The sequence below is a fragment of the Penicillium samsonianum genome (genome assembly GCF_028829775.1).
Source record: "Penicillium samsonianum strain IBT 33392 chromosome Unknown utg000004l_segment0_segment0, whole genome shotgun sequence".
NCBI classification, from domain to species: domain Eukaryota; kingdom Fungi; phylum Ascomycota; class Eurotiomycetes; order Eurotiales; family Aspergillaceae; genus Penicillium; species Penicillium samsonianum.
Genome location: NW_026643262.1, coordinates 3742837 through 3761393, shown reverse-complemented (window position 1 = coordinate 3761393; position 18557 = coordinate 3742837). Strand labels below are relative to the sequence as shown.

The following is an 18557-nucleotide window of genomic DNA, read 5'->3' as shown; positions in this document are numbered from 1 at the left end:
AAGTAGCATTACTCATACGATGAAACATGATGGGAAGTATTGTGTAGGATAAAATACTGTATATTAATAACACGGAGGTACTAATATCCGGTGGCTGCTCTCGATGTAGCATAGTAGGACTTGGTACTGTAGTCGTGGGCGATTCGCCCACGAGTCTGCTAGTAGTGCTAAAAATATAGCGAGTATGCAATATTCCACTTGTGGCTACTGCTCGGGAATTACTTAAGCTCTCTCGTCCCTGGACAGACACAAAGAAAAAAATTAACCATGAGTGACAATCGATGTACGCTCTTCCCAAGGGGTACGGATATTACATCCGGAACTAGCCCTAAACACAACAACCATAACGATAGCAGAGAAATAGAGAGCCACACTAATATCAACGACAATCGATGTACTGTGTTTCCGAGAAGTGGGGAGACAGGCGACAGTGAATTTGATACCAGAAAGCTCAGTCAGCCCCAAAACAGGGAAGTGCGGCGCCTTCAAAAACGTCATTTGCCGGCGCGGTGGCTTCAGCTCCCAGTCCAAAGCGCTGCTAATACTGATGAGCCACTCTCCAAACGCCAAATGCCAGTATTTTGCAAGGACCACACGCCCTGGATAAAATATCAAAAGTTCAAAGAGGGAGCGAAGCCGGGGAAAACCTGCCTAGCCTACGTCACCGATTCCCCGGGAAGGGTAGTTGCAATTAAGGAGTATAAGACGAGCGGTATCGACAAGACTTGCCATCTGAAGATGATCAGTCACCCAAATATCGTGAATCTCCTTGATGCATTCGAACAGTCTAGAACTCTGTATCTAGCGTACGAGGTTATGGATCTCTCATTGGAGCAACTTCAGTCTGGCATTCAACTAAAGGAGTCTGATCTTGCTTTCATTTGCAAGGAGGTGAGCTACAGAAGCATACCAAGCATTTCTCTTACCCACTGATATTTATGTAGCTCTTGCATGGGCTTTGGTATATTCACCGAGATCTCGGTGTTTGCCATACAGCCCTTACTTATGACAATGTGTTCATATCATCACAGGGTAGCGTGAAGATTGGTTAGTGGTCAGACCAAATATGACGACGTAGACTAAATTCAAGCAGCGAATATAGCAGCCTGTCTGCTTGAACGACATCAAGGGTCCGAACAGTTCGATATCAAGTCTATTGGTATTATGATTTGCAAAGTCCTCGATCCAGGGCTCTCTGCTCATGACCTTCAGGCTTCTTATGCCAGTCTCTCCCATGGTAGCGATAGTCTACGTGCGTTTATTTCTTCAACTGCGACAGCCACAATACAAGCACTTTTGCAGGTGTGTGTGATCGCAATAGGCTCCGCTCATTACAGTTACTAATTCCCTACTAGCATGTCTTCATATCATATGCAGCTGCTGAAGGATGCTTGGTTGTACCTGTTATGAAGGTCCGAGGGTTGGTTCTACATGATTACGAATAGTGAACCAATAATTGGAGCTCAAGCAATTAGTTCGCGCAAGTTAACAATATCAAGAAATCCAAAAATCCTGTTCTGGGGTTGAGACATGAGACTCCTACTCAAACCCATTCGATCATGCTTTGGTCCGACTAAAATAAGCTTTTCACGCATTGCCGTATCGTAGAGATCTCTGGGAAGGACCAGGTGTGGCTTAGTACGACTTATAGATATGAACATCTGATGCTGGTTGGCCAGGAGCCGCGTCTTGCTGTCAAATAAATGTTCATCTTGGGGCCTACTTGACAGCTGCGTGTACTGCCTGGTTTGCCAAAAATAGAGCAGGATATCATCCGTTTGTGAAAGTAAGTCATTAAGAAAGCTTGAAGGCGTCATCAAGGGGTCAAGTGACTTCAACTGCTCATCAACAGCCCAAAAGTTTGATAGGGTTGATATGGAGTGGGTTTCCCAGGAATCGGCTCTTGATTGACGGGCTTGCGGCTGGTTGAGTGGATCATCGCTCTCGAGGCTTTCGCTCAACCTAGAGTCAAAATCTCCAGACGACTCATGCTCTTGATGTTCAGTTTCATCTTGAGGCGCATCTTGGAGCTCATTCGTATTTGTATGGTTTCCTTCGTTTTCCCAAGACTGGGTATCGTAGCTCTCGGGCATATCGCCGTGGTAGCTATTTTCAGAGGAATCAGGGCTAGAAAAGAGCTCATCCTCCGTTTCCTGGGAATGTGGATTGATTTCGCCGAAGAATGAGAGAAATATATCACGCTGTATTGCAAAAGAGGTTGCATGTGATCTCGGAACCACATCTTGTTGGTAGATATTCCCCAGAAATAAGAGCTGTCGATCACTTAGGTACCTTTTGTAAGACGGTCGGCTACAACGAAATTTCTTGGGTAGCTTTTCCAAGTCTGTGGTGAGTTCTGCTTCTTCTATAGGCATCCGAATAGCCGAGGTGTTGCTGATTCGATCGGACACGTTCTGAGCGACACTCATGTTAGTCTCGGTATCAATATGATACCGATCCAAAGGCTGTAGCTGGTTAAGAAACTCTTCAGTGACGATTTGATATCGGCTTGCTGCAGCATGAGTATGTAAGGTCATGATCTCATCATTCTTAAAACCCAGTTTGATAGCTAACTGGGCTAGATTGATAAGTCTTTCTGACGGAACCCCAGATGTCTTAGCCTTTCCCTTCTTGTCATCTTGGTAGGGCCTGAGGCCGGTAAGGGACGGAAAGTCACGCATCACGGCAAGGAAAAGCTGTCGATAGCATATATTCATACCATCCCCATCTTCGTCACGACGTTCAAATACATCTTCGGCAACTTGAACATTATATAAACCAGTTTGATCTCGCATATAACTTTCCAAAAACGCTTCGGACATAGTTCCCCTATACCCTTCAGGCTGCAAGCTTTTGAGAGCGATCATACAGGCCTCGAAGTAAATAAAGTCTCTGGTGAAGGTATAGAAGGATAACACCCTCCCACTGACCTTCGTAATTCTTTCTAACACTAGGATGCGATCATTATCAGACTCTAATTTTCTGAAGATCCTCCGTCTCCGCATTCTGTCTTGGATTATAGCCCTATCGTGTAGAGATAGGTGAGGTATAAGCGTCTCAAGCTCATTCACAGTATCAGGGTCTAGGAGCTCTGGTCGATAGCCCTCCATGATGAATGACCACTGATCGTAGACGCGTCCTAAATATCGAACAATCTCCTATATTCTAAAATTAGTAGTGTCAAAATTGTATGACTAGACAAACTTGCCTCAGGACACTTAACTGATAGCCATCGGCCAAGATAAGACAGTTTGATGACTTGCCATAAACCCAAGAAGGGCAACAACTTATCGAAAGCCCTTTTGATTCTCTTAAAATCTTTCTCCATTCGTGCAAGCTCATGATGTACTCCTTTGCTGAATCTGCCCCTCCATCTGAGCTCTGACTCAACATCTCCAATTCTTTCGTAGTGCCGTACGTTCCGGTAAATGTCACCATCGCAATATGGCTGGCCATTTGGATGCTCATCTCTGATCCCTTGTTTGATTTCTGACCTCATATCTTCGTGATATGAGCGATTGTAGATAATAAAGTGAGATAGAAAGTCTTACCATCACTATAAAATTCAGCCACCCACCATCGTGCAGATCTCCTGATTGCAGCCAGAACTCGGTGGTTCCCATGCAGAATATTCAGCCGCACTTCATCTGGGAGGTTTAAAAAGTGCAATGGGCCGGTTAGGAAGGCCTCATTTTCATCCTGGGTAGCCAGAGCTTGCTGAAGAACATCATTGCTTATTGAGACCTTCACATAATTCTCAGGGTTCAGGCGAGAAAGCCCCTCCGACTGAAAGACTCTGTCCAGCCGGTCCACATGCGAATCTCGAATAGTTCGAGGACCCGAATCATTAATTTGGAAATGGCGCAAGTATATCTTTGCTCTCCCTTTATAGTAGCTCTGACGGTCCTGGAACACATCTTCTTGGGACATGATAAATTTCCGAGACAAGAAGATAAAAGCGACGAGAAAATAGTGAGACTTGAATTTTAAAGAGCTTAAATTTCAAATGAGCCAGAATAAAAGATCCATTTAAAATTTCGCGTTTGGAATATTTGACCTTCAGGAAAATTACAGCGCGCAAATTTTCAAGAGGCAGTATAATTCAAGTGATTGTAAAATTTATGGCCCGAAATTTTCGAGCCCTAAGAATATTCTACAATCCTGAATATTGTACACCGATAATTTTCGACTCTGGCGGTGTTAACCGGACATAGGAAATTGGCGTAATGGTTATAAGGTGCAAAAGCGCAATGTGGACAAGGTGCATAAGCCTAAGGGTCTACTACGACATAAATATGTGATATAGCCACTTCCCCGTCATAATATTTATATCTTCTAGTTCAATTATCTCACATTATCTCTATTGCCTCAGAATGGGACTTCTTTCCAAAATCGCCCGGAAGTTGGGATTTGTGCGCGGGTATCTAGTCGTGGTACGCCATACTCATGGGCAAACACGGATTATCCACTCTATCTGGCCACCTCATGAAATTGTAAGAAAACCAGAATAATCCGTTAATTTTGAACTAACTAAAAGATGTAGAGTGATAAGCTTGAGCCGTTGGACGACGTTGATAGCGATGAGAAAGTTGAAAATATCCCGAGGGTCTACGACTGACACGGTCCCGACCCTTATCCTCTAGTTATTTATTGTAGACTTCACAGTGTTCACAAATTACAATCATTCTCAAGCTGAGAAAGAGGATTTCGAGTAAAATCACTAAGTGCGTCGACCTCAAATTTGGTCTTGAGTAGAATATACATGCACATCTATCATACAAATGGAAAGCATTTGTTAAACCCGGAAAAGTCTTTTCTACACACAGGGCATAGATCTCGATCAAGCCGTTCTTCGCATGCCTCACAAATCAAATGCCCGCATGTCCGCGCATACCAACGATCCGGCTGCTCGTCGCAAATGCAGCATTTCAGAATGCGTATTCGGGAAAGCTCCTCTTTATGTTGGTCTTCCTGTAGGAGAAGCTTGCTCTCAAGTTCCTGTACTTTCTTTTGCAGCTTTTCAACTTCTTGATCGAGATTTTCAACTTCTTCGTCAAGTGTCTTACGCAGCTTCTTGAAACAAGTATCCTAGTCCATCATTAGCTCAGGAAATCGGAGCGTCTCGGAAAAGCTATACCAGAGTGTCACGTGGTTTTCCTTTGGCCCTTTTGCGTTTGCGTGATGGTTCTATGCTACCACTCGCAGCATCGTTTGGTTCGATTAGGATCCCAAGAGATGTACGTGGAGATCTTCTTTGGACTTGTGAATCGGTTGGCCGCCAGCTCGGGGGTAGTTCGTCATCTTCGATAAGAATCGTGCTTGACGGACTGGTCATCGTGGCTGGAAAAGAAGAGAGGTGTACCTAGGTGCTAGGTTGACCAGGTGGGAGGAAAGTAGAAATCTGACTGAGCCAGAGTTGGGGCAAAAGGCTCATTATATACCCGAGAGCCAACAGTTCGAGTGGGCTATTACTAAGAGACGATTGGACACTACTTTGCGTGATTTATCGTGCATATGTATGTAACCCGATTAGATTTCCCAAACTGAAATAGCATACATAAAACATTGAGTCACTTTATCATCCTAACCGCAATAAGACTGTTATCAATTCGGCAACTATCCCGATCCCTCCGATTGACACTTTAGGTTCTTGCGATAACTGGGAATGTCGGTCTTTTTCCAGTCATGGCCTTGAGATAGTCTCCTTCCTGAGATATTGCCATGAAGTATAAGAGGATGTCGACTTCGAACTGGCTGAGGTCCCCCATCAAAGAATGGAAATCCTCACGAGACTCCCATGTCCAGATATCACCCTCCCAACGCACTGCAATAAATGTAGTCGGATATGTCCCGTTTGGAGTCGGGTACAGAGACTTCGTTGGTTCGAACACAGACTTTGAATCCACTTCCCAAGCTATTAAGCCGATCCCGAGAATTGATAAAGAGCGGTCCTTCATCACAGACTCCTGCCCATCATTTGGATCCTTGTGCTGCTTCACACGGGCAGTCCGCTTACCCCGACATTCATATCCCATCACTGCTACTAGACCTGCCAGCTTAGTCTTTCGCCAACCTAGGATGAACCCCGAGGTCAAGAGAAGCCCATAATGGTTTTGTGCTCGGCGTCTGATCAAACCAATATCGACACTCTCTAGCTCACGCTCTGTGTGGTAGGCAAATTCTGGGCCTTCATCGATAGAATCATGGTCTGGACCCTCTTGATCGAGCCCATCCTTCTCAGAGTCCTCATACTCGTCATCGTCTTCGCTATCATCTTCGCTATATTCACCTTCTCTTTCGTCGTACCCGTCCTCGCTTTCTTCGTCAGTATATTCACCATACCCCTCCTCCTCTCCATTGTCACCATCATCGTATTCATCCACTTGGTCACTGTATTGATTCTCGTCTTCGTAGTGCCCATTCTGGACAGCCTCCTCCTCCTCCTCCTCCTCCTCCTCCTCTTCTTCCTCCTCATAATCAACACCAGAATATTCGTGGTAATCCACCTGCACATCTCCATCATTGTATCCATCTTCCTCTTCCTCATAAAGGTTCCTTTGAGCGTTCGAGATTTTTTTATGCTGATTGCCTTCTGTGTTCGCACGACCTGTATATCGGTTAGAACTTGTAGGATCAGGTTGGCCGTGAAGAAAGTCATACCAACTCGTTCACGATGAAAATCCAAAAACACCTCCCATTCAATGTTCCAAGACTTGGGCAATTTGCCTTTTCTGATGCATTCGTCGAGGTCGCGTTTGGCATGCGAAAACAATGTGGTGTCTTTACTCCCCGCAAAGGCTATTGAAGCTTGACCTAGCTGCTCGGCAGCTGTCTTGAAGGCGGCAGTATCGATGCATCCATTTGCCTTACGGATCTTATATCTGATATTCTTTGCCTCAATTTGATCATTTACAGAATCAAGCTGAACGGAGGCCTGTTGCCTTTCACTGGAGCGACCCCAAAGGATGGATGCAATAAGTGGCTCTGCAATATCATACTCCTCAGTATATTGGGGTGCTCGCAATGTAGGCTTGGCGACAGGCCTAGGAGCAGGTCCAGGTTTGAGCGCAGGTCTCAAAGAAGGCTTCATGGTCCACAAAATACTAGTATTTGAAAAAATGTTTCAAATGAAGTCCTTTCCAAGGTTTATACTTTGTCAAGCTTAGGCATTTGACAGTCTTATATGTAGCATAAATAGACTCCAAAGCTTTTAAAACTCAATGTTACCTTTGATAAATTTTACCTTTGTACATTTTCACATCTGTACATTTACTTCTGTACATTTTTACTTCTGTACATTTTTACCTACGTCACGTGGCATTAGACCCATATTGAGGTTTGCAGGGTTTGCATACTCTCAATGCCTCAGGCAAACAGCACTGGGCTAAGCCGGCACTTGTGGCGCTCACTACTACCGAGGCTCAGTGAGAGTAACATTGGACCAAGAGAGGGCTTGGCAGATTATGAGTATCTAGCACTATCCAATAGAAACCATACGATCCTAACAGAATCTCATTTTCCGCCACCTATCTCTACATTAATACAGACTGCATGGTTATTTTCTCCATTCGTGGAAATTTTATCAATTTCTCGCTTTATTTGAGAAGAACATCATTGATCTACTATAGTGGAGGGTGTAATATCGACATATGCATGGATCCCGAGCATTAGGTCTTTCTATTCTATCTGCCTTATATCGCTGCCTCCGGTTTGAAATTTTGATTTCCTAATAACCTAAGCAATATAGCACTTGAGACTTTAACGTATACGTATAGGTACTGTATATGTAATCAAAATAATACAATAGAATTTAAATTGAACTCGCATGAACATATGACAATTTGTAGTATCAATAAATATAATAACGAATGTTTGTACAGACTTAAGGCGGTGCTTGGACACTAGCAAGTCGAGTGCTACGTCGTGTCGGTATGGTACGGTCTGCGGGGCGGGGCTGACCTCGGGGCCGACGGCGTCCAATCGGACCCTGGTTGCCCTCAGGTATGGCCATGTTTGATTCCGTACTGCGATTATCGATTTGGTTACCTTGGTTTTGGCGGCTGCCCTGGCCTGATTGCGGTGTCCGTTGCCGCTGATTGTCAAGATTTGGTTGGTTGGGTCGGTTAGAGCGGCTGGATTGCGGTGTCTGCCGCCGCTGACTACCCTGGCTGGACTGTGGTGTCTGTCGCTGCTGGCCGCCCTGGTTGGGTTGATTACCCTGGTGAGAACGGTTGGAGCGGTTGGACTGCGGTGTCTGCCGCTGCGGACTACCCTGGCTGGACTGTGGCGTCTGTCGTTGCTGGCCGCCCTGATTGGGTTGGTTGGACTGTGGTGTCTGTCGTTGCTGGCCGCCCTGGTTGGGTTGGTTACCTTGGTTAGAGCGGTTGGAGCGGTTGGACTGCGGTGTCTGCCGCTGCGGACTACCCTGGCTGGACTGTGGCGTCTGTCGTTGCTGGCCGCCCTGATTGGGTTGGTTACCCTGGTTAGAGCGGTTGGAGCGGTTGGATTGCGGTGTCTGCCGCTGCTGACTACCCTGGCTGGATTGCGGTGTCTGTCGTTGCTGGCCGCCCTGATTGGGTTGGTTACCCTGGTTAGAGCGGTTGGAGCGGTTGGATTGCGGTGTCTGCCGCTGCTGACTACCCTGGCTGGATTGCGGTGTCTGTCGTTGCTGGCCGCCCTGGTTGGGTTGGTTGGACTGTGGTGTCTGTCGTTGCTGACTACCCTGGCTGGACTGTGGTGTCTGTCGTTGCTGGCCGCCCTGGTTGGGTTGGTTGGACTGTGGTGTCTGCCGCTGCGGACTACCCTGGCTGGACTGTGGCGTCTGTCGTTGCTGGCCGCCCTGATTGGGTTGGTTACCCTGGTTAGAGCGGTTGGAGCGGTTGGATTGCGGTGTCTGCCGCTGCTGACTACCCTGGCTGGATTGCGGTGTCTGTCGTTGCTGGCCGCCCTGGTTGGGTTGGTTGGACTGTGGTGTCTGTCGTTGCTGACTACCCTGGCTGGACTGTGGTGTCTGTCGTTGCTGGCCGCCCTGGTTGGGTTGGTTGGACTGTGGTGTCTGCCGCTGCGGACTACCCTGGCTGGACTGTGGCGTCTGTCGTTGCTGGCCGCCCTGATTGGGTTGGTTACCCTGGTTAGAGCGGTTGGAGCGGTTGGATTGCGGTGTCTGCCGCTGCTGACTACCCTGGCTGGATTGCGGTGTCTGTCGTTGCTGGCCGCCCTGATTGGGTTGGTTACCCTGGTTAGAGCGGTTGGAGCGGTTGGATTGCGGTGTCTGCCGCTGCTGACTACCCTGGTTGAACTGTAGTGTCTGTCGTTGCTGGCCGCCTTGGTTGGGTTGGTTACCCTGGCTGGGCTGTGGTGTCCGTTGTTGATTGCCCCGGTTGAGGTGCAGTATACGCCGGTTGTTTGGCGTTTCCGGCATGCGCCGGGCCTGGTCTCTATTTCCCTGAGGTATATAACCGGAGCTAGGCGACCTGGTTGCTCTTGGAGTAAATATACCATGTCTCTGCTGTGTTCCAGTAGGCCATCGAACTCGGCTAGGGCTACCGTTAGGCGTAAAGAAGGACCCGGCCTCAGAAACACTACCTTCCTCATCAATAGGGCTTAAACCACGCTGACGCTGCTGCATATTCCCATAGTGTTGTTCTCTATCGTCCTGAACTTCCTCTCCTCCCTCAACATTGTCTATCTCCTCTCCCTCATTAGAGCCCTCGTTAGAGCCCTCATAATATCCTTCTTGATATTCTTCACTGACTTCTTGGAAGGTACCGCTATCGCTCATACCTATACCGCTATCGAATTCTTGAGAGTTATCCTCTCTCGAGATAACTGGTTCGTATCCGATGGTCGTTATGCGCCTATTTTCCTCAGCACGTGGATGAAACCAGTGTGCACCTCGGTATGCATTCACATTTCTCCAGTGGTCGTTTGTCATATGGGTATTCGCCGGAGGATAGTCTGGCCTCACTCCTGTAAGTGCCTCGCGGTAATTGGCCTCTTGCTCCTTCGCCACATTGTAGATTAACATGTCTGTCTTTAGCTCGTCGCTAGCACAAACGAATCGAAGATTGTCCCGCGATTCCCAACTCGCATCTCCACCCCACCAATGAATATAGACATATGTCTCTGGATACCACGCTCTGTTCATCGGTTTCAATAAGGATATTGGGTCCTGGTCGACTGACTTCTTATCCACTCGCCATGCGACTATTCCCCAACTTTGAATATCTCTTTCGGTCCGGATATAGTCTCTTCGGCGGCCAAGTTTTTGTTCTAAAATATTAGGTGCTCGAGAGGGAATGTGACGCCGGGCCGCTGGGATTAATCGTGCAGTTACGAACCCGCCACACGCATATCCGACTATCACTGATTTTCCGGGGCCGTTGCCGCGCCAAGCAAGGACACTTCCTTCCATCGGTAAACCCGATGTTTGCGCGGTATGATCCAGCAGCTCCGGTGTTGACCACATAGGTTGAAGGAATAATACTGCCTCGCCATCCTCATCGGAGAAATTCCCTTCGTAAACTGGGATGTTTTCGCCTTCCTCTTCGTCATCGCTCTCAACGCGCTCAATACCAGGAGGGGTATCGTCACTGGTGTGGGAGTTATTGCGGTGGCGGCGATTATTAGCGTTGTTACGCCGATTATTTTCGCCTTCAGGTTCGGCATCGCTCTCAACTTGCTCAATACCAGGATTGGTGTCGTGACTGGTGCGGCGGTAATTGGAGGTATTGCTACGGCGGCGGCGGTTATTAACGTTGTTACGGTTATTATTTTCGCCTCCCGCCGGTGCCTGGATATGTTGGCCGTCTATACTCCCAGGGTCGGGAGGGGACTCGTCACTGCTGCGATTGCGATTTGACATTATTAACGATGGAAGTGGGTGAATAGCTGTTATCTGTCTCCGTGGAGCGAGCAAGTTTATAACTCTCAACTTCGAAATGTACATTGGGGGCAAACCCCATTTTCGAATATACCAAAGTAGCTATGTACAAATGTGCAAAGGGTACAGTAGGTAAAAGGGGAAAGGTGTCATTTGTACCAAATGGCGTTTTTGGGTTATTCAAAAATATTCATAATTCATCAATTAATCTCTGTCAAACAGGTTCTCCATGGACTTGGCCCCTGCATATTTGGCGCCCCCTGTGGGAGTTCGTCGCAAAGTAACCACTGACGAAGGCTTCTCCCGACGCAATCCTCAAAATGGGCCGTATGGTGTGTTCATCTCGCACCTTAACGAGGGAGTTTACTCCGCCATCGATACTGGCCCTTACGAGCACCTATGGAACCAGTCGACTAGATTCGTCATGTCCCTTCTTTGGGAATCCAATGATCAGCGTGAAAGGGCAAAGGAACAGTTGATATCGATGAATATCGCAATTGACCGACAGAATGAGACGAAATTGAATCGTCCTCCTGGCACTGGCTGTATTGAAGTGCATAATCTTCATCGCGCAGGTATTCAGCTAGACCTAGCGGTTAGAGATGTTAAGTTCTATCGCTCAACTGCGCGCTACGAGGATGTACGTGACTTTGTCTGGGAGAGAATCCAGAATAGAAACTATCCCGAAAGCTGGGCTATTACAAGGCGCCAGTTTCAATGCCATGTCACCAAATTTCAAATAAAATCCTCGGTGTCTAATGCTTTGGATAGTGAAGATGGTGCCTATCAACAACATAATGTACAAGCCATCAACGCCAAGACGAACCTAAAGGTCTCATTGGCCGATGCTCTTCACACACATGCAAAGATGGCTGCATCGCAAACGTCTCGGAAGCCCGTTATGCTCCAGAGGATGTAGCATCGACCATGAGGAATAGGGACATCATTAGATAAACTTCATTCAATTTACGTCGCATTTCGAGACAAATATCCCCTAGAACCATCCAACGAAGAATAAGAACAACCACATAAATTCGAGCATGTAGGCGGTATAAAATATTCCCAGCAGAAAATATCATGCGTTCTCGGTGATGATATCCTCAGACGTGAGGCGCTCTTTTGGGGGAAGATCTGTGATTCCTAGTCCGGCATAGTTGATTCGCTTCTCAAGGTGCTCGTAGGCTTCGAAAAGTTTCAAATAGTCCCGGTGTAGCTGGTCGTAATGCGCGGATAGGGCATTCTTTTCAACGACGACATGCTGCATTCTCCACCCTGAAGTATGCAGCGAGCTTTCGAGAGATAAAATATACTTTCGAAGGTTGGTGATTGAGTGAGCATCTTCTTGCTCGCGCTGGAAGAACCAGCGTACGACGCTCAAAGGGACAACGACATTTTCAGAGTTTACCTTGACTGTTAGTAGGAAGTTATCGATTAACCACAAATTGTATATACATACAGCTTGATTTTGCATCTTAATGGATTGATTCGGATCGGAGAGATTGACTTGTGGAATGCGAATTCTATGGAATACCCGGTGGGAAAAAAGGGGGGGGGGTTTAAATATATATATCTACTCAGTTATTATTGACTCGCAGAAAGAAGCCAAAGGTTAAATTCTAAGCGCGCACATTATGCTCTGTGTGATACGAAATCTTATTCCGTGTAGATCATTTCCTAATCCCCTTTCATCCCCCGATCGTAGTCTGAGTTACTACTCCTGCTCTAAGAACATATGAAGGTCGACCAAGCTATGCCATATTTAGAAACACCAATATAACCTGGGGTGGCATCATCTTACTGGTGGGTTCTTCGTAGCTGTCGCCACTTATTCTCTAAGGCTGATGCAGTTCTGTGTCGGTCGTCCGGGACCCTTTCGTTGAATCTGAGCGCAATTTCTGTCCATGAGAGTCCCTCTATTTGCTTGAGCACAATCAAAAGATTTTCTTCCTCTTCATAGTATTGTTTGTTATGACCTGGGGCATTCGGTTCGGCGGCCATCGGGGCGACTTTGTGACAATATGGACGTGATCGGCTTGGAGGAAATGGACAATCTAATGTGGGAGGCGTCTCGCTGGCGCGATCTTCCTTTTAAAACAAAAGTTTCTAAATTTACGATCATACGTGGGCGCTGCGCCGCGTAGTGAGCGCCAATTACATCCCTGTTATGAGGTAGGTTGCGCAGGAACAACAAGATAAATTCAGCCGGCTGCGCCATTTCTCATCCTACACAATTATCAGCATGGAAAGCGCAGATTTTGATGCATTTCTTAGGTGGGGCGAAGATTGCGATGAGTTCCCCGATCTCCAGTATGCCCTAGGCAGCGAGGAAACATTTTCATGGGACCAAATTTTGGATGAGTACCTGGACCCATACGAGTATCTGGACCCATTTCCACTTGGCGCACTTGCTCCAATCGAAGAGAAAGTGGAAGCGATTGATGCACTCCCCGAGCTATCACCCAGTCCGGCACCGCAATACGACGTTCAGATGTTAAGCGAATCAATCACTGAGCTTAAAGACCGTGTCAATGGGTTGGAAGACCGGTATGGTACCCCTTCTCATCTCAAAATTGAAAATATTCAGATCCTGACTATATTAGAATTACGGAGAAGCAAAAGTTAGTCTGCTAAACAGATAAATTGCCCATCCCATGCTAATTCCAGGCAGAAGGATCGCCGACTTGGAGGCTTATCTCGAGAACCTTCAGCCATTTCTCTTACAACTTGGCACATCTATCGAGGGACTCCTGACTGGGGCCCCAAAGTAAGCTGTTCAATCCGGTAGTATCCGGATAGCGGGGATAGAAAGAGTTTTGAGGCGATAATGTTTTTGATTTGCTGGAGATTTCTTTGTTGTATTAGTTTCATTTAGCTTTGCGGTCAAATTAAGTGGTCTTGGGCGCCTATAGGCTGCGTCGAACACACTAGTGGGAAATTAATTCCAGATCTTACAATTAGATCGGCCCTACGGGCTATATACCACACTAATGCACCATAGGCACCTGGGTGTCGGTCACGCCGCGCTGTGGCGCGGAGAGAAGTTTTAGGATTTCCATGAATAGCCTAGCCTATAATTTAGCGTCTTGGCGGACGATCCGGCCCACGAGCTAAATTGGACGAGACAGGGTTTATAAGGCGTAGGCGCATTGGGTTCCGCGATGATTCGCGCAGCAGTCTGCCTTGTTAAGTGTCCTACGTGGGGAACCTCCTACGCAATCGAAATTGCCTCGCCTCTTCCACCTTATATGACGTGACATAACTCCTTCCTTGTCCTTGTAGGGCGTTCCGTTCCCATGGGTCTTATCGGCGTTGCTGATTACGTGCTGGCCGTAAAAACTGGAACGTAGTAGTGTGGTGATAACCGTATCGGAACAATCGAAGTGGGGCCGAAGGTGTATGTGAGTCATGCGGTGATGTTACCCCTCGGTCACATTTCCTGGGCGCTCTCTTTGTGCCATTGTTTAGGGTATTCTAGTGGGCGTTACAACTTGTGGGCATCACTCCATGTGGGCCCCGTGGGCGTTACTCCTCATGGGCATCACTCTATGTGGGCCCCTCGTGGGCGTTACTCCTCATGGGCGTCACCCTATGTGGGCCCCTCGTGGGCGTTACTCCTCGTGGGCGTCACCCCCTGTGGCGGCCCCTGTGGGCCCCTCGTAGGTCGTTCTGATTATGGGAGTCCTCTTGATAGGCCCTTTCTTGGTTACATTGCTTTTACCGGCTGAGATCTGTAGAACATCATCAGGGCGGCTAATTTGTGATGGTTCATTAAAATAAAAGGTCTTATACTGCCAATATGAGATGGAGTTCACTAGAGATTCTGCTATTCAATGGAGGTGAGTTCTAAGATGTTGGTTGCTAAAATTCCGTGTCTGATATCTGATAGTCAAAGAAACCAGCAAATACAGATCCCACAATCCCCTCAAAAGCGGATTTCATAAAGGCTCTACATAACGAACGTCGAGAATATATCGAAATTGCCAACGATTTCCTCCGGTCGACTGAAAAGATGATTACGCTGGTCAAACAGCTCGAGAACAACATTTCAAACATGGAAACCTTAAACCGGCAGCAATCCATTGTCCTGGATAATCTTCATAAGGGTGAAAAGACTTGATGCACATGTTCCTGTACGTTATTTTTAGCTCATCCACTTTGCACATTGAAACAATCTTACATTTGAGCATATACCCTTTGCTACAATCAAAGACTTCCAATTTTCTATAAATCAAAGTAAATCCACGGAAAGTATGAGATATCAAACAATGGCTTCTTGTAAACATGCTGGATGGCTTCGTGTCATAGAGAACCGCGATTCGAAAGAGCTCATTATAGAAAGAACCGATCGACTGCGCGCTCTGGTTCGCGAAATGCCTGAGCCAGACTTTCAACGCCCTCAGCTTTGTCTCTTTTTGGGTACCTCAACGAAAGATGAGGCCATGCGGAACATCTTCAATCGAAATAACATACGCCGAGGAGATCGAGCAAATGTCAACCTACGGGTTGATACGACGTCTTTAACGAGCGATAATCCTGTGCTTTTTGCCGACAGCAACCCATTGCAAATTCCTCTTTCCGAAAAGAGTCATGTATGGTGCCATGAAACTGCATCTTATGCTACAACATGGCACACAACTGCATCACGTGCCGTCATCGACGTTCTATATTCTAGACTAGTCTTCACTTTCAGCGATGTCATATGTATATTTGCGGATGACTTTCAGACTTTAGAAGCAATTATGTTGCGCTTGATAGCATGGGTGGAGGTTCAAAATGCTTCTTCGTTACCTTCCGATACGCTTCCTAGATTACTAATCATTTTTTCGGAGGATGGCAAGTTTAGCGAGGCTCATATAGAGGACTACTTGACCTCATCTAACATTGGGCGCCAACTTTCATCAAGCTTTTCCGCACTAAAAATCTTCCAACTAGCGGGCAAATACCTTTCCCCATCCACCCGTTATCAACGGCTCCATGCGGAGATTCGATATCATATGGAAGAATCCAGAGAGATAAAATCAAGCCTCAGATGCCTTTTCTCCGCCTCTCACCTTCTACATTTTTTCAACTCTGCAGTAAAGCATATGGCGCATAACCCAGCAGAGGCATTCGACTTTATTAAGGTCTCGAGAGACGCAGATCCCGTCAAAGCAGACCACTATGTATATTTGCAGAAGTTTCTCAAGCTCTGCGTTCAGTTCAAAATTTCATACAACATGGTCGCAGCATTTGTTGCCTCAAGCATTATGATGAATGCGTACCCGAAAAAGATGCATCGTGAGTGTTGGATTCCACACACATATCATCTCCTAACTTTCTATAGTCTTTGACCCATGTTTGATATACTGTAGCCTATACAAGTCTCATTGCAATAAGGCATTTCAATTTTCATATGGACCACAGTGTTCTACCTATTTGGATCGAGAGGTTCAAACTCAATGTGACCGTATATTCGAGGCCCTAGAGGATGGATATACGGATGCTGCACAACTTCACCGGGGAAACGCCCAAAGGTATAGCAGTTTCCTACGCCAGGTTGTGACAAACACAGTCTGTATCTGGTGCCTTTGCCGACCTCCCGAGAGACATTTGAGCTGTGGTCACTCGATATGTGATACATGCGCCACTCTATTTGGCATTCACCTCCCAAAATCGGATAGTCAAGTCCGGATAGATTGTCTTTTCGATGATGGCGGCGAATTACTGGTTAATATCAAACCACCAACAGCTGGAGTGAGGATTATAGGCATTGATGGTGGTGGTGCGCGAGGTGTGACGCCCCTCGAGTTCTTAGGTGAATTACAGAAATTACTTGGAGATTGTCCAATCCACGACATGATTGATCTTGCAGTTGGTACAAGCTCCGGTGAGTCTTCAATAGTATAGTATCGGATGCACAATATATGACTAACAGACCAGGGGGGCTGACTGTACTGGCCAAATTCCACCAAAAGTGGCCTGTCTCCCATTGTGCTAGTGTATTCGAGACTCTTGCCCGTCGATGTTTTTCAACCTCTGGGTCCGCATTAGGCCGATTGAAAGCAGTGGTTAAGTACATAACTAGCGATGCAATGTACGACGAGCGATTTCTGGAAGGTGCCCTTCAAGAGACTTTGCCAGGACATTTATTTGGTTACGTCCCTGGCATAGCATCTGGGACAAAGGTGGCACTTACTGCGACGTCAGGGGGGAATGCACGTTCAATATTCACAAACTACAACGGTTCAGCACAACCGATGGGTATGTACGATTTTGACAATGCTTCTATATCTTCCTAATGGCTTTCAGGGTATACAGTGGTTCGACCTGAAAACAATGATGACGAAGCTTTGCTATGGCAAGCGTAAGTTGAAATCCAATCATTGTTCTTACTCGATTGTGCTAAACTTAGATAGAGCTCGTGCAACAACAGCAGCCCCTATGTACGTCCATACGTCCATATCTATATATTACTTCTCTGTGCTGATGATTAGTCTAGTTTCTTTAAACCTATTACGGTTGCCAGTCAAGAGTTTTGGGATGGTGGGCTTGGGTTCCCCAACCCGATTGAACTAGCAATGTGGGAATCTTCCCGTATTTGGGGCAAAAATATATCCCACGATGTCACCATCTCTCTGGGGACGGGAGAGGCCTCTAAGAGCCTACCTAAGAGAAAGACCCACTCCCTACAGAGGTTATGGACTTCTTTTATGGACTTCCTCGATGGACATACTAGATATGGTGATATCAGAAATGGGTTGGATGAGCAACGCAGGCAAGACTTCTTTCGTTTGAATACCGAGCTACCATTCCCAATTCGGCTGGACGATGTTCAAAGTATACCGCTACAGAAAGAGCAGATACATCTACGCCCGCAAGGTCAGCTTATTGAAGTTGCAACAGCGCTATTAGTTTCCAACTTCTACTTCCAACTCGATACTTCGCCTACCTATAATGGAGGCTTTTACTTATGTGAAGGCTCAATTCGGTGTCGCGGCGTCTATAAAGACATATTCAACGCTCTCATTACTCTACATCAGCCGAAGTTGGAGTTTGTTACTGCGAACGAGACCCTCACCTCGCTGGATCTACAAGGTTGTCAAATGTGCTCCCTTTATAACAAACATGTTTCATTTTATGTCAGACACCCTACAGAAATCGTCACGATATCGCTACGCTTGGCGAAGGGCACCGAAAGGAAGATAAGCGGCTTTCCCAAAAGTATGCAATGGTTCGAAAGACAACAGGGCCTCGACTCTCCTTTTACTGGCTATAGAAGCGGCCAGAAGATCCGAGATTGCTCAACGTGCTCCAGATTACACAAAAGAAAGTATCAGGATAGTATAGCCTCCACTCATACAAAGCGTGTAAGGAGATAATTTTTACAAATCAAATTTGCATTTAGATGTTTTTTCCAACAGGAGAAGCGAGCCCACCAGGGTAGAGTAGACATATCACTAATCATAACATGTTGAAATGTGTTCTCCATGTAATTGTAGTTTGGAATGGATATTGGTGAGTTCAAATGCCCCCTTGGATATATGCCATGTCCAAGGGCGGGATTACAACGTATTACTCGGCCATCAAAGAGAACTATTTTCACTATTATTACTCGGTACATTTAGAACTTAGGGTGGTGGATATTTCGGAGGTTCCGTTTATATCAAAGGGCCACATAATCCTATAACGGTATAGT

At 46.6% G+C, this 18557-nt stretch overlaps 12 protein-coding genes across 12 annotated transcripts; 5 read left to right on the top strand and 7 right to left on the bottom strand.

Moving 5' to 3' along the window:
* Positions 1–570: 570 nt before the first annotated feature.
* Positions 571–1445, top strand: N7471_008349 (uncharacterized protein; the record flags this gene model as incomplete). The annotated part of the gene is made up of 4 exons (XM_057281068.1): positions 571–891; positions 945–1047; positions 1094–1302; positions 1356–1445. The coding sequence occupies 4 exons, from the start codon at positions 571–573 to the stop codon at positions 1443–1445; spliced, it is 723 nt and encodes a 240-aa protein (XP_057135328.1).
* An 18-nt stretch (positions 1446–1463) lies between these two features.
* Positions 1464–3110, bottom strand: N7471_008348 (uncharacterized protein; the record flags this gene model as incomplete). The annotated part of the gene is made up of 1 exon (XM_057281067.1): positions 1464–3110. The coding sequence occupies one exon, from the start codon at positions 3108–3110 to the stop codon at positions 1464–1466; it is 1647 nt and encodes a 548-aa protein (XP_057135327.1).
* Positions 3111–3495: 385 nt separating this feature from the next.
* N7471_008347 (uncharacterized protein) lies at positions 3496–3930 on the bottom strand (the record flags this gene model as incomplete). The annotated part of the gene is made up of 1 exon (XM_057281066.1): positions 3496–3930. One exon carries the CDS (start codon positions 3928–3930, stop codon positions 3496–3498), a length of 435 nt encoding a protein of 144 aa, XP_057135326.1.
* An 800-nt stretch (positions 3931–4730) lies between these two features.
* Positions 4731–5380, bottom strand: N7471_008346 (RING finger protein). The gene is made up of 2 exons (XM_057281065.1): positions 5138–5380; positions 4731–5088 (listed from the first exon to the last, which is right to left on the bottom strand). Exons 1-2 carry the CDS (start codon positions 5333–5335, stop codon positions 4774–4776), a joined length of 513 nt encoding a protein of 170 aa, XP_057135325.1. The 5' UTR covers positions 5336–5380; the 3' UTR covers positions 4731–4773.
* Positions 5381–5642: 262 nt separating this feature from the next.
* N7471_008345 (uncharacterized protein) lies at positions 5643–7090 on the bottom strand (the record flags this gene model as incomplete). The annotated part of the gene is made up of 2 exons (XM_057281064.1): positions 5643–6607; positions 6661–7090. The coding sequence occupies 2 exons, from the start codon at positions 7088–7090 to the stop codon at positions 5643–5645; spliced, it is 1395 nt and encodes a 464-aa protein (XP_057135324.1).
* Positions 7091–7882: 792 nt separating this feature from the next.
* Positions 7883–10864, bottom strand: N7471_008344 (uncharacterized protein; the record flags this gene model as incomplete). The annotated part of the gene is made up of 1 exon (XM_057281063.1): positions 7883–10864. One exon carries the CDS (start codon positions 10862–10864, stop codon positions 7883–7885), a length of 2982 nt encoding a protein of 993 aa, XP_057135323.1.
* Positions 10865–11111: 247 nt separating this feature from the next.
* On the top strand, positions 11112–11801 carry N7471_008343 (uncharacterized protein; the record flags this gene model as incomplete). The annotated part of the gene is made up of 1 exon (XM_057281062.1): positions 11112–11801. One exon carries the CDS (start codon positions 11112–11114, stop codon positions 11799–11801), a length of 690 nt encoding a protein of 229 aa, XP_057135322.1.
* Positions 11802–11957: 156 nt separating this feature from the next.
* N7471_008342 (uncharacterized protein) lies at positions 11958–12353 on the bottom strand (the record flags this gene model as incomplete). The annotated part of the gene is made up of 2 exons (XM_057281061.1): positions 11958–12287; positions 12339–12353. The coding sequence occupies 2 exons, from the start codon at positions 12351–12353 to the stop codon at positions 11958–11960; spliced, it is 345 nt and encodes a 114-aa protein (XP_057135321.1).
* Positions 12354–12676: 323 nt separating this feature from the next.
* Positions 12677–13097, bottom strand: N7471_008341 (uncharacterized protein; the record flags this gene model as incomplete). The annotated part of the gene is made up of 2 exons (XM_057281060.1): positions 12677–12967; positions 12996–13097. 2 exons carry the CDS (start codon positions 13095–13097, stop codon positions 12677–12679), a joined length of 393 nt encoding a protein of 130 aa, XP_057135320.1.
* Positions 13098–13121: 24 nt separating this feature from the next.
* Positions 13122–13650, top strand: N7471_008340 (uncharacterized protein; the record flags this gene model as incomplete). Its single annotated transcript, XM_057281059.1, has 2 exons — positions 13122–13426; positions 13551–13650. The coding sequence occupies 2 exons, from the start codon at positions 13122–13124 to the stop codon at positions 13648–13650; spliced, it is 405 nt and encodes a 134-aa protein (XP_057135319.1).
* A 1028-nt stretch (positions 13651–14678) lies between these two features.
* Positions 14679–14999, top strand: N7471_008339 (uncharacterized protein; the record flags this gene model as incomplete). The annotated part of the gene is made up of 2 exons (XM_057281058.1): positions 14679–14718; positions 14791–14999. The coding sequence occupies 2 exons, from the start codon at positions 14679–14681 to the stop codon at positions 14997–14999; spliced, it is 249 nt and encodes an 82-aa protein (XP_057135318.1).
* A 967-nt stretch (positions 15000–15966) lies between these two features.
* Positions 15967–18137, top strand: N7471_008338 (patatin-like phospholipase family protein; the record flags this gene model as incomplete). Its single annotated transcript, XM_057281057.1, has 7 exons — positions 15967–16159; positions 16611–16748; positions 16802–17122; positions 17171–17225; positions 17278–17304; positions 17361–17966; positions 18017–18137. 7 exons carry the CDS (start codon positions 15967–15969, stop codon positions 18135–18137), a joined length of 1461 nt encoding a protein of 486 aa, XP_057135317.1.
* Between the last annotated feature and the right edge of the window lie 420 nt (positions 18138–18557).

Coding starts and splice junctions, on each gene's coding strand:
- N7471_008346 (XM_057281065.1), bottom strand. CDS start 5,335: ATGACCAGTCCGTCAAGCACGATTCTTATCGAAGATGACGAACTACCC. Junction 5,089..5,137: donor GAAAACCACGTGACACTCTG/GTATAGCTTTTC, acceptor ATGATGGACTAG/GATACTTGTTTCAAGAAGCT.